Raw genomic sequence first — 12,825 nt, 5'->3', positions numbered from 1 at the left:
CTATTAAAGAAACACATATTTTTAAATGTGTATGTTATAGCCTATGGCCCCTATTCTCCCACAGGCCTTCGGCGCTAAAACGGGCCTTCGGCGCTAAAAAATGTGCCTTGCGCCTGCCTCGGGAAGATATCAATATGGCTTTACGCTGCCAAATGCGCTTTAGGCCGAATGGGCGTGGCGCACTCCCTGAATGGGCGAGAATGGGCGTTTCGGCGTTAAATATCGGCGTAATGATATCTTCCCACCTGGCGTAAATTTAGCGCTTTGCGCTTTTGAAAACCAGGCCTATTCAGTGCGCCGGTTGCGCGGAGCACTCCTCTGGCTCTCCTCTGTCACCCTTCTCTGTGTCACTCCCTCTCTCTTGCTCATATCAGTCTGACAGGCACAATACGACTCTCTCTCTCTGACTCCCTCGCTCAGACAGACACAACACGTCCCATAGAAAAAAGAAGTTGTAAGTTCACTGCAATGTGAATGTCCCAGCATGCATTGTGCTTCTCCATTTCGCTACTAAATAGCAACCAAATGAGCCGAAAACCTATATTAAGGGAGGATCTAAATAATGTGTAATGGTAACACAACCTGCAATTGTAGAACATTTCAATATTGGACCAAATAAAACATCGAAATGAAAACACCACCCTATGTGAAACATATATGTCCTCCTGGGCCTATATATATCTCTTGTCGATTTAATGTGATTTAGATAACTGACAGCGGAACGCGCTTCTACTGTCATCTGCTATACTGTGATGTCCGCTCCAATAACTTGGCCCTACTTCACATTTAGTTTTACAATAAAAACACATTTATGCAATGACTTTACATAATGTAGGGTATATTTATGTGCATCATCCTTCCTGCAGCAGGCGAGAGAAAATGATATCTTTCTGGACAAACTTTCACCAATCTAATAGGCTATATTTTTCTAGCTGATGCATTTAGAACATTCTTTACACTTTGATCTTGCTATAGTGTAGGGTATTTACATGCTTGCAGTATTTAAACTGCAGTTAGATTGGTTTGAGAAGCATAATAATATGGAATAATAGCCTATATATGGAGACAGACAGACTGGATGAAGGGAGGGGGGGGGGGGCAGAGCGCTTGGCTTTTGTCTGGTTTTGCTGGACCACTGGAATTGGAGCTTAAAAGGCAAGCGTGCGATTCGTTTATTGCACTTATCCAATGAGCATGACGGTGCATAATTTTACGCTTAACACGTTCACTGCCAATAACGTGTTGATACGTCAAAAAAAATCCAACGGTTGACTGCCAATGACGTGTTAATACGTCAAAAAAAAAAAAAAAAAAAAATGACGGTGGGACGTGCATCTAAGCCTTTTACATCTCCTATATAAATATGGGAGCCACCGAACGTGTACAACCCATTCCACCGACCCACTAAGTGGCGACAGTGCTCTCCAGACTAGAAAAAGCAGAGCCAAAACTGCAGGGGAACGCGCGATGAAACCATTCTCATGCTGTAAAATGGATTGGCGAAAACGCTTTCGCTTTCGCGCTGATTGCTGGCGGTGGGGGATTGCAAATTTGCATAATAGATTATGGGTGCAACACACTTTGAAACACGCAGCATAATAAGACCAGAATCGCAAAAGCTTCATCAAAGCTCTCAACCGAAACCCCAAGAAACGAGCGAGCCCATCCAGACTTGCCCAGCGGCCGCCAGCAGACAGGAGCAGCAGCAGCAGCAGCAGAAACGAGCTTGTGACACGCCCGCTGCAGCCAAGAAGAACACACACGGAGGGAGGAGTTTGAAGGAGAGGGGTGTTTCCTGCTGTTATGGAGGAAATTACTGTTCAAAACTATTGTTTAGATGTCTGACGTCTTACTGATGCCAAAAATGAATGGTTAAAGTGACTGTTCTATCGAATTTCACAAAAAGCTATTTATCTCAGCTTAAATTTTCAGACGCTGAAACCATGCTGTATTCAAGTGCTAATGCCTACATAACTACTAACTCTACAAACTAACTCTTTTAGACAGAGAAAGCACACATTCTATTAGTTCTTTTGAGATATTTTGTGTTCACAAAATCTTAGCAGAAAAGAATCCTCGGGTCTTGAAAGATGAGCCAGAATCCTCAAAAAAAACCTCTGGCAGAAGCTACCTACAGTAAAAAAAAAAACGTCTGGCAGTGAATGTGTTAAAAGGCGTGGTTGTAATGCTTTAGGCTGCGTGGAGCGCCAACACCAAGATATCAAGTGCGCTGGTCCACGCCCACTGCGCCAGGCGCTCGGCCTAGAAACTACGCCGATGCAAAGATAGGGGCCTATATGAATGAAACTACTAATTACAGTAAGCGCACGCTTTGGGACATGGGGATATTCACTGCGTAACTGCCCTTTGGTGTGTTTCAAATGGATCGTTCCATCAGCATCAATTTTCGTTACGACTTTGAACTGGTTCATCCTCCAATTCTCTCCCTCTTTCCTCTCTCGTTCTCTCCCCTCTCTCTCTCTCTCTGCCCGCCTCTCTCTTTTCTCTCTCTCTCTCTCTCTCTCTCACTCTATCCCTCTGCTTGCACTGAGCCAGAAAGAAGCTGCTGTCACAGGCGTGATGGCGGTGATGCTGTGGCTTTTAAGGGGAGTGATCTGACACTTGTGAATACTGTTTTTGGCATAAACACGCCTATATGAGGTTTGCCACGGGATGACGCGAAGGGCCCACAAGGGCACCACAAGGGCGCTATTCCAGCGCAAAACGGGCGCTAACGCAAAATTACAGCCATTGCGAAGATACGGCCCTAAATGTGTTCGCCTATTCTACTTGAATATTTCTGCTTACTGGGGTCCCTGAACAGAAAAGCTGAGACAGTTCAGTGAGCCCAATGGATACATGTGTGATGATGATGATGATGATTTGTTGATACACACAATAGTTGGACTGTGTAATGCCGTCAGTTAAAATGTCAAACTCCAGCTATGCTTCTGCTTCTTCCTATCCTGTAGCCTTGGCCGTCTGTGTCCAACCTGGCCAAGGACTTCATCCAGCACCTGTTGGCGTCAGACCCGGCCGCCCGTTTGACCGCCGAGCAAGCTATCCGTCACCCCTGGGTTCTCACCATGGCAGCCAGCTCCTCCATGAGGAACCTGCATCGATCTATCTCCCAGAATCTGAGGCAGCGGGCATCACGCGCCTCGTCCCACTCCAGCGGTGCCGACAGCCTCAGCACATCAGGTACGGGACGGCTAGCAACGCTGGAGAGGAACCAGGAGGCGATCCAGCGGCGGGAGCATCAGGACACGACTCGGCCTGGGAGAGCCGGCCAGCCTCCGCCGTGGGTTCAGCCAGAGGGATCCGGGACTGCACACGGCTTCCAGCCAGAACATCACATCCACAGGACGGAACCAGCTGCCCCGACTCAGCCTGTATAACTAGCTAGCCTCAGAGCTCCGAGTGTTCGGGGAGCCAGAGCTCCTGGAACAGGTGTTGTGATGAGGAGAAAAAAATAAGAAGTTTTTCCCTCGTCTGGACTGCAGTCAAGCTTCTCTACTTGACTAATAACCCTGGCTCCCCTGAAGGCTCAGCTCCAGCCTCCATTACTTTCTGTTGGTCGGATTAAGCTTTTAGTGCATTACAGTTGTTCCCATCAGCTTCAGGTTCAGGCCTATATTCAGACAGAGCTGTCCACCTCCACAAGGTCTCCAGCCCCTGGTGTTAGACACACAGCTCACACTAATGGGCTGAGGGTCTCATCTAGATCATTATGAGTCACCACATTAGCTGCCTGTGAAGACGTCTGTTCCAAAATGAGACCTATTTGTCATTGAGAAATGTGAGCTAATCTTAGAGAGAAAAGGCAGGCGTGAAAGTCAAATTCACTATCCGTGTTGGATGTTATGGGCCTGTGGCAGAGCGTTTGGATAGTGTTTAGACTGATAGCTAAAGTAAACTTGAATGTTATGACCTCTTCCTCTTTGATCTTTCCCCTCTTTCATTATATAATTGGAATACCCTGCAACAAAATGAGTCATTTACTTTTTTGAGGGTATAAGAAACAATAATGTGACAATCTCTCTTTTGTTATCACTCCTACAACATGGCAGCATGTCCCATGTAACCGTTGGAAACCACTTCCCAAACATTTCCTGACAGGCCTCTATCAAGTTAAAGAGCTCTCTGTTCTACCCAAACATGTAATTATGTCATCACTCAGTAAACAACATTTTCAAAACAGCCCTTATCAGTTGATGTTTTCAAAAGATGGATTTGCAATAAATAACCACATTTGCAAAAGTGCATTAAAATGCAAATAGGATGAGGAGCATAATTACCAAGAAAGTCCAATCTTGTAGCATTATTACAACCTATATATTCCCCTCTTTGTTTAATCTGGATGATTAACGCTCTCATTTGCATATGCCTGGTCGTCTTTCCACACTAATCTGACTCGTAGAGGAAAAGGTGAAGGACTGTTAGTTCATTTACAAAATATGCCTGAAGTTAATCTTTATCATAAAACATAGAGGATCTAGGATCTTAGTTTACGTGATTACTCTTACTGACAAAGTGACAGTCTTCAGTTGTTTTGTAATAGAAGATAATATTATGCAAGTTGAAGAAACGGAAAAATATATCGAAACCATGCAAACAACATTATCCAATGCCACACGCAGCACTTTTCTTTTTCTCTTTAAAATCCTGGGTGTCACAGAATGAAACCCTTAATTTTGTCCTAATCTTGGGCCACAAAAATACATCATACAACACTTATCCAAGTCAGAGAAAACCAGATGGGTTGAGCAGCACCAATCTTCTGCCATAGTCTTGGAAGTTATTTCCATGTTTCCATGTTGTTAATATTAATTCAGTGGCTGCTCCAGTAATGCATATTTAGGCAGGTTAACTTACCACTAATCAACTCGCAGATCCAACATGGTTCTGGCTTAGTGCATTTCTAAATTGTGAATGTGGACAATGAAATGTTGGAGATGGCTCATGCATTATTCCTCCAGCAGGGAGCATTGCACAGTTGATAATGCCTGCTCATAGCTGCACAATCTCAATGACCTCGATCTCCCCTTGGGGAGGAGACGAAATCCACTGGTGTGTTTTGAAAATGAGTGACTGAATTAGTCAAATATTTAATCTCATGACAATTATTGTGTTGTCTAATTCATAGAGAAACACCATAATGAATGGAAGATGTTGGCGGGCATGGACAGAATCTCCTTAAAGGGATAGTTTGGTTTGTTTGAAGTGGGGTCCTATCAGCTAGTTCCATACACTAACTGAAATAGGTAAAGCCTTCTGGACGCTGAGCACACCGTGTATCGGGACCCGGCACTAAAACTAAACTAAAACGTAATTTAGCCACCTAAAACAACGCCCACCTAAACAAATCAATATCAGTGTACATGTACGCTCTATTTTGACCATTTTCAGCGCTTTACTTTATACCGTCAAACAGCCCTCTCATTCGGCACTACATTTCCTCCCAACCGTAGGACTACGGTATTCCTCCGCTAGGACCCCACTTCAAACAAACCGAACTATCCCTTTAAATTAACAGTTGTGATGTCATTATTCAGTCTTAACCATCAATATTTGATCCTTTTCTCACTCACTCGATGTCACCACCTGCTCTCCCTGCAGGCCTTGAAATTAACTTTTTTGACCACCTGCCAATATGGCTGCTAGATTTTAAAGTTACCAGCCAATTAGAATTTCCACTAGCCAAAATTAAATGTTTTTCTTGAAATAAACCAGAATATGAGTGAGTTAATTTAAGCATACGTATCAGTAAGTGGCCCGGGATTCTCAAAGCCTGTGTTGAGGGTCACACGAACAAAAATGCACTCTTGAAGCTAAATAAATCCAAAACCAACTAGTTAATTATTTAAATTTCTACTTCAATGTAGAACAGTCATTTCTTACACGTGAGATTACTTTTAGCCTTTTAGTCATAAAGATTATTGAAAGATGTTCCATATTCCAGACTGAAATGCTATAACAGAAGTGGAGTATTGGCCAGAATGACATGAACATTTGGACACTTATTCAGCAGGTATCTTGCATGTTGAGTTCAGATGCACAAAAATGCAATTCCATCGCGGGCCGTATTTTGCCCATGGCCTTATCAAATGATGTGTGTCTACACACGCACTGTGTATGAAGAGGTGATTTCTTATGCATTTCTATTACAAAGCCTGTCTACAAATAAAAAAAATCCCTTGCAGAACTACAAAGTTTGGAATTGAATTAAATTTAAATCAACTGAACAATGACAGAATGTTTTTGTTTTGTTCCACTAACTATTATGATTCCAGTCCCGCTGCCTTTATCTTTTAAAAAGGATACACCAACCAGCTGTCAATTGAATATATTGGCCATGTCATTTCTGACCACATACTGTACTCATTCCATTGTGTTTTTGCAGAAACAGTGGATTTAGAGTGGGCAGTGAAAGCTGGTTGATCTTGAGGAAATTCTCAGCCTATTTACTCCCAGTCTATTGGAGTACTGTGTGATGCTTCTGTTATTTTAGTGTGATACTATGTGATAATTTGACAGTTTATTTCTACATAGTTCTGGGAACCACCTCACATAAAACTACAATCCCACCAGTTGAATGCAAATAAATCTGCCTTTTGCCGGGGATCATCTTTCATATAATTTATTTTACTCTTCTATCTACTGCAGGGCTATTCAACTGGCGGCCCGCGGGCCGGAGTCGGCCCGCCAATCGCGGATGAGTTCCCTTTTTTTTTTTTTTTTTTTTTACAATTAAACCTCATTTACTTATTACACCCGACTGGTTGTTTTTCAGATGTGATCTAGCTAAAGTGAACTAAACAAGTCAGATCCACTATACATGTTTTTCAGGAGATGCTGTGATGTAGCCACAAGAAAGGTGCAATATTAATGTTTTTCAGGAGATGGCGATGTGATGTAGCTAATCAAGAAAGATGCATTATAAATGGTTTTTCAGGAGATGTGTGATGTTGCTAGCTAGGTTCTAAACAAGAAATATGGTTAAAATGTTTACAGTAGTTTTCCTTTCTTGCTGCACTACAATGGTACAATGGTGTGAGACGTAGCTAAACACAAAAGATGCAATATTAATAGTTTTTCATGAGATACTCAGTATTTAATACTGTGCTAGGTTCTAAACAAGAAAGAATGTTTACTGTTGTTTTCCTTTCCTGATGCACTATAAATGTTTACAATGATATAGTGTAGCTAAGGGATGACAGAATTGACCAAATTATATTTCAAATAGCTGACATGTGTTGTAAAATACTTAGATTTGTTTCAAATGTGTTTACTTTTGGGGCTTTAACACAGCTTTTGTTGCACAGAAATTAAGCACTTTTAAATGAAAATTAAGCTACTTTTGCAATGTGGTGAAATAAAAGTTTTGAAAATGCAAGAGCGCGGGAAGGTAGGTGCGGAGGGTGCGGCAGCACCCCCTGGTGGCAAAAGATGGGATTTTCGAAATTGTTGGATTTGGCTGTCTTGTGTTTTATACCACCAACAAAATGCATTAAAAAACAGTTTGTGCTTCCCAGCTCTAATCTTATTTCATACGCGCTCTCTTTAAAAAAGTGTTTGATTTTCATCATAATCTGGTTTTCCATAATAATAAGTTCAGTGTTTATGCCTGTGTTGCTGTCTGTTGTAGTGTAAAACGACTAAAGGGAGAGCAGGTGGTTACATGAAAGTGAGTGAGAAAAGGAGAAGATACTGAATAATGACATCACAACAGTATAATCCTAATGTTAATTTAAAATTAAATATTCTTCTAAATATGGATAAAAGTCCAAAAAACTCCATTCCTTACAGCACCCCCTACTTAATAATAGTTCCAGTGCGGCTGCGAAAATGTGGTGGTGCATTGTGTCAAGTGTACATATAATGGCTCGGGGAACGGTCCGGCCCCCGGCCCCTTAGGTTTCTGACAATGTTGCCCCTGAACAATTTAGTTAAATAGCCCTGATCTACTGTAACAAGGCATTGGATATGAACACAATGGATCAAGATAGTGGAGGTCTACCCTTTTAGCTAGCAGGGAAACTGCACATTTCGGATGGATTTCGAGTGAGCACTGTGTCCTCAGAAGCCTCCGAGAGTTGCAAGGCGGTCAGGTCAACGCTGTCTTCCTGTATAGGCCTCAGTCTCGCCCAGCGGGCAACCGATGTCTTCCTGTATAGGCCTCAGTCTCGCCCAGTGGACAGCCGGGGCAAACAATCGAGCAGGCAGAGTGTATAGGAAAGATCATCAGGTGATAGCGTTTGTTTTTCCCAGCGTCAGCCCGGGCGCTGTGAGGCGTGACGACAAGTGTGACAGAGAGAGAGAGTTCCCCCTTTTCTGTGCTTTTCTTCAGCTTCCCTCAGCAGAAAACCGAGGACTTATTCTCTTTATCTTTTGGCCTCGCTTGAAGAGATTATTTGCTGCTCGGTTCCCTGAAACATAAGAAGGCTGCTGTAAGAAAGAGGATGGGGGCGGGGGTGGAGTGACATCCCCACCCACTTCCTCCCATTTCTATCTCCACATGGTTGAATCTGAGGCCATCATAGCCACTCTCCTTCTCAAGGTAAGTGCTTCTCCTGACCTCTTATTTTGATTGTGTTAAACCAGTGGTTCTCAACGTGGCGGCTGGGGACCATCAGGGGTCCTTGAGGGGGTTCGCGGGCCCCAGGACACTGATGAATTGTTCAACTTCAGCATTATATCATTTACAAGAAATTAACTCAATTAGAGAATGTAGGAATTACTGTTTTGGTCATAGATGATATGTTATCTCTCTACCTCAATGGAATTCTGGACAAAATCCTATCTAGCAATAGACAGTGTATCCGCGGGGTCTTGAAAAGTATTAAAAATTGATCAATCAATTTTGGGAAAATTAAGGTCCTTAAAAGTCTTAATCACCATTTGATGAGGTACTACATATATTTTGTAGCTATTGTGCTGATTGTGTTAAATGGGCATATCATATCGTCTCATATGGATCGCAGACCCCTGAGTGAATCGAAATTTTATCATGGCAGACTTTGTGATATCAGCAAATATCGTATGGTTGTCCAAATAATCTATATAATATCGTACCGTGATGAAACTTGTGATTTACACCCCAGGATTCCTGCATATAGGCTACCCTGAATAGAATATTATGCTCAGATTTACAACAAAATCTCATCAATTGGGGGCACGTGGCTCTAATGTGGACAAAATGAGGGGTCCTTATATGAAAAGGTGTAAACTAAACGCCCATTGGTTTCACACCGCGGCCCCATTGTAAAGATTATTTTCCTTAAACAACAATTACAACACCACTCCACATTTAATGATTTGAAAGGAAAGAATGATCCCGATTTCTAAACAGTAATTTGCTTTCCTCTTTTCTTTTCTTTTTTAGATGAGCCTGCTATTTGCTGCTGTCCTGTTATTGTGCTGCAGATACAACGCTACAGGAGCTCAAGGTAGGTCAATACTTTTCTCATTGAAGATACATTAAAAGCAAACTGTCTCATTATTCTTTCCTATTTGGAAATTCTCATTTAGATTGCAGCTTGTACCAGTGGGTTATGCCACTCTAAATGTACACTTCTCTCTTGAATGCTGAGCAGCTGTGTTTGAAGGTGCAGCAATGTTACAGTGGATTCAGACTAAATGTGACTCCTCAGCAGCATGGTGGACATGGTATCATTCCCTTAAGTTTGACATTTTATCTCAGCATGTTGTCATGTTGATTAAATTAAACAGGTAGGATCCAAATATGGTTTAAATTGTGAAAATTAGAATTATTGGATGATTTCTCGCCCAGCCCTGTGCTGTATCTGTACCTACTGGGCCTACTATGGTTATTACATTGGAATACTGACTATGTTTGGTGCGGTTTGTGTATAAAGGAACATAAACTTGACAATATCCTCTCAAACACCCTTTGAAAGTGGTCCAGTACCTGATATGTTTGGGTGTCGCTTCCAGGAGGACCAGGCAGGGAGACCAATAGTGGCTAGAGAGACCAGCCTGTAACTCAGAGGTCTCAGGTTCGACTCCCACAACAGCTGTCAACAGCTGTGTCTTGTAGCCAGATGCTGAGACCCCACCTATACGGCTATACTTATCGTCTGAGTGAGGGTGTGGTTACACTAAGAATTTGGACAAATGTATTCTAAAGATCACATTTTGACTTTAAGCATCTCCTACTTTCTTAAAATCTGTGTCTGCATTACTGCATGTAGACTTGGATCCTGACCATATCTCATTTTGAAAATTTGATATCAGTGTGGCCAAAATCTTTTTTAATTTTTTAATTTAGACCTGTTACTTACAGTAATGTTTTCTGGCCTGATGAAAAGATCAAACTCACAAAGAAACAACAAGCGTAATGGCACGTTAAAACTACAGGCTACAAAGCAACATTCATTTTCAATGGAAGTGACAAACGTCAGTCTATAATGTAGCTACAAATAAACATGAGCTGGAGTCAACTTTTTCCCACCCTCTGATAATGTGGTGAAGCATGAACCAATCAGAGTAGAGGGGAGGTAGGATCGGCCAGGTACATTGATTTATTATGTGCTTGATTAATTATTTCAATTAACAAGAATGGTTATTTGCCAAATAAAAGTGAGGCAAAAACAAAGCTATGACAGTGTGACATTATTAATTGCTGCATCCAATGGACCATTGTAGCTTTAGTAGCCTGTAATGTGAACGTATCAGCTAAATGTCAAAAACAGTGAACCGCTACCAAGAATGTTCCTAAAACACACCAGGAAACAATAGCGTGCTTTGCCTGTTCAGATGTAGCATGTGTTGACACTTGTGCAGTGGGGAAAGCGTAGCTTGTTTGCTGGTTTCTATTCCACCTGCAGACCATTCACATCACGAGTGCTTGAGTGGAGGGGTCAGGAGCTGTGGAGAGTGCCTGGCAGCCGGGCCGCGCTGTGCCTGGTGTACTGAGGAGGTGAGAGCACTGCAAAACACTCAGAGCGTTGTAAACATCCCTGTGTAGCCTGGGGCCACGCACGCGTCTCATGCTTTGCAATGCAATCCTCAGTTCAATTACTTCATTGGCATGACTGTCTGGCAGGAGCAACACTGCCAAAAATACAAATTGTACATTTTCCAAAAAACAACAACACAAGTGGTGAGCATATGTGTGGTGGTCTGGGAGAATGCATCACATGTCGCTGCTATACACATTGTTGGCAATGAGCCAAAGTAGGTTGAACACGTGTTTTGCAGGTATTTTGAGATTTTGAGTGATTTCCATAGCACATCATGGTGAAAAGTTATTTTCATAAAACAAAAAGTATTTCTTTTTATGGTTTTGGAATGCCACTGTAGAAAATGGAATGTTGTGGAATGTCTAAAACCATGTTTCTCACGTTTTACTTTTACACACATAACATTAAAATACGCGTAACTTTAGATCTCAGTCATTCAAAAAGTTATATAGGTGTATATATATATATATATATATATATATATATATATATATATATATATACTGTATATATATACTGTATATATATATATATACAGGGAGCCCCACAGATTTGGTCCCAGTAAAATGCAAAAGATGCATTGGCCAGAATTCTTTTCTATACTCAGCGGCAGTAGCCTGGAACAGTCTCCCAGCTGAGATTAAGACAATCAGCACCTATCCCTCCTTCAAAGTTAAAGTCAAGAACTGGATCAGGAGAAACAGAACCTGGAGTTAGAGTATAATAATATATATATATATATATATATATATATATATATATATATATATATATATATATATATATATATATATATATATATATATATATATATATATATTTATAGGTGTATATAGTATATTGTAATGTTATATTATTTTGTATATATATATAGCATTGTATGGTAGTGATGTGTAACATTATAATATATTATACATTATAGGTATGCTGGATTTAATGGTAGCCAAGGTGTATGAGGTGGGGGCGACCTGTTATCGGCCAGCCAGTAGCCGAGCCGGTATCTCAATCGACCCTGTATTTTATTAGTTTTATTTTATTTTATTTATTTTACTTGATTAGTCTTTATTGTACGTATTTTATTAGGATTTGTTTGGGTTTATTCTTAATTGCACTAATTGTCTTTTATTTCATTTTAGGCTCATATTTATTGATTTCAATGTGCCCTATTTCCCCATGTTATCCTCCCCCCTGCGTGGCAGGCACACCCATGCGTTACCCGCAGACTCTGACAAGTGCTTGATGCACTCATACTGTCACACACTTACACACATCCAGGCATACACACAACAGTGCACATTTTATCACAGTCACCTCAAGGACCGCAATGGAAATAAGCTGTTAGCTTTATTGCGTTTTTCATCCTTTTGATAATGGTGGGCCTGTGTATGTATATATGTATATACTGTATGTTCATTATCAATAAAGAACTCAATCAATCAATCAATATAGTTTCTAATTTATGGAAATATTTTGTTTAAATTGTCAAATTGTCATCATTTTTTGCTGGCCATCACACATATACACTCACGAGCATTTGATTAGGAACACCTGTTCACCTGCTTATGTAACCTGCATTGTGCAGCTGGGATCAAATTTGAAACCTCCGGCATGCAGGGATGCTCTAGCGCGGAGGCTAAAACTCATACGGGCTTTAGTGTGTGTCACTAGAGCGTCTCTTAAGGCGCTGGCTACCATTTCATGCAATTATCCAGTTAGCCAATCAGCAGTGCATAATGCAGGTACAGGTCAGCAGCTTCAGGTAATGTTCACAGCAAACATCAGAGTGGGGAAAACATTTGATGGATCTCAGTGACTTTGACTGTGACATGGTTGTTACTAG

The 12,825-nt window shown here is 41.3% G+C and overlaps 2 protein-coding genes across 2 annotated transcripts in view; both read left to right on the top strand.

Moving 5' to 3' along the window:
* Positions 1–3,398, top strand: part of LOC310771235 (serine/threonine-protein kinase H1-like) — a gene marked incomplete at both ends in the record, with an annotated part of 24,994 nt that extends 21,596 nt beyond the window's left edge. The window contains one exon of the mRNA XM_083631892.1: positions 2,973–3,398. Within this exon, the coding sequence (XP_083488018.1) occupies positions 2,973–3,398 (426 nt within the window). The remainder of the gene's footprint in view (positions 1–2,972) is intronic.
* Positions 3,399–8,518: 5,120 nt separating this feature from the next.
* The window catches only part of LOC310771225 (integrin beta-1-like), a gene marked incomplete at both ends in the record, with an annotated part of 45,884 nt that continues 41,577 nt past the window's right edge, over positions 8,519–12,825 (top strand). Inside the window, 3 exons of the mRNA XM_083631891.1 lie at positions 8,519–8,560; positions 9,386–9,449; positions 10,851–10,942. Of these exons, the coding sequence (XP_083488017.1) occupies positions 8,519–8,560; positions 9,386–9,449; positions 10,851–10,942 (198 nt within the window). The remainder of the gene's footprint in view (positions 8,561–9,385; positions 9,450–10,850; positions 10,943–12,825) is intronic.

This window comes from Poromitra crassiceps (genome assembly GCF_964638095.1).
Source record: "Poromitra crassiceps genome assembly, chromosome: 2".
NCBI lineage: Eukaryota > Metazoa > Chordata > Actinopteri > Beryciformes > Melamphaidae > Poromitra > Poromitra crassiceps.
This window is presented reverse-complemented; position numbering and strand designations above follow the sequence as displayed.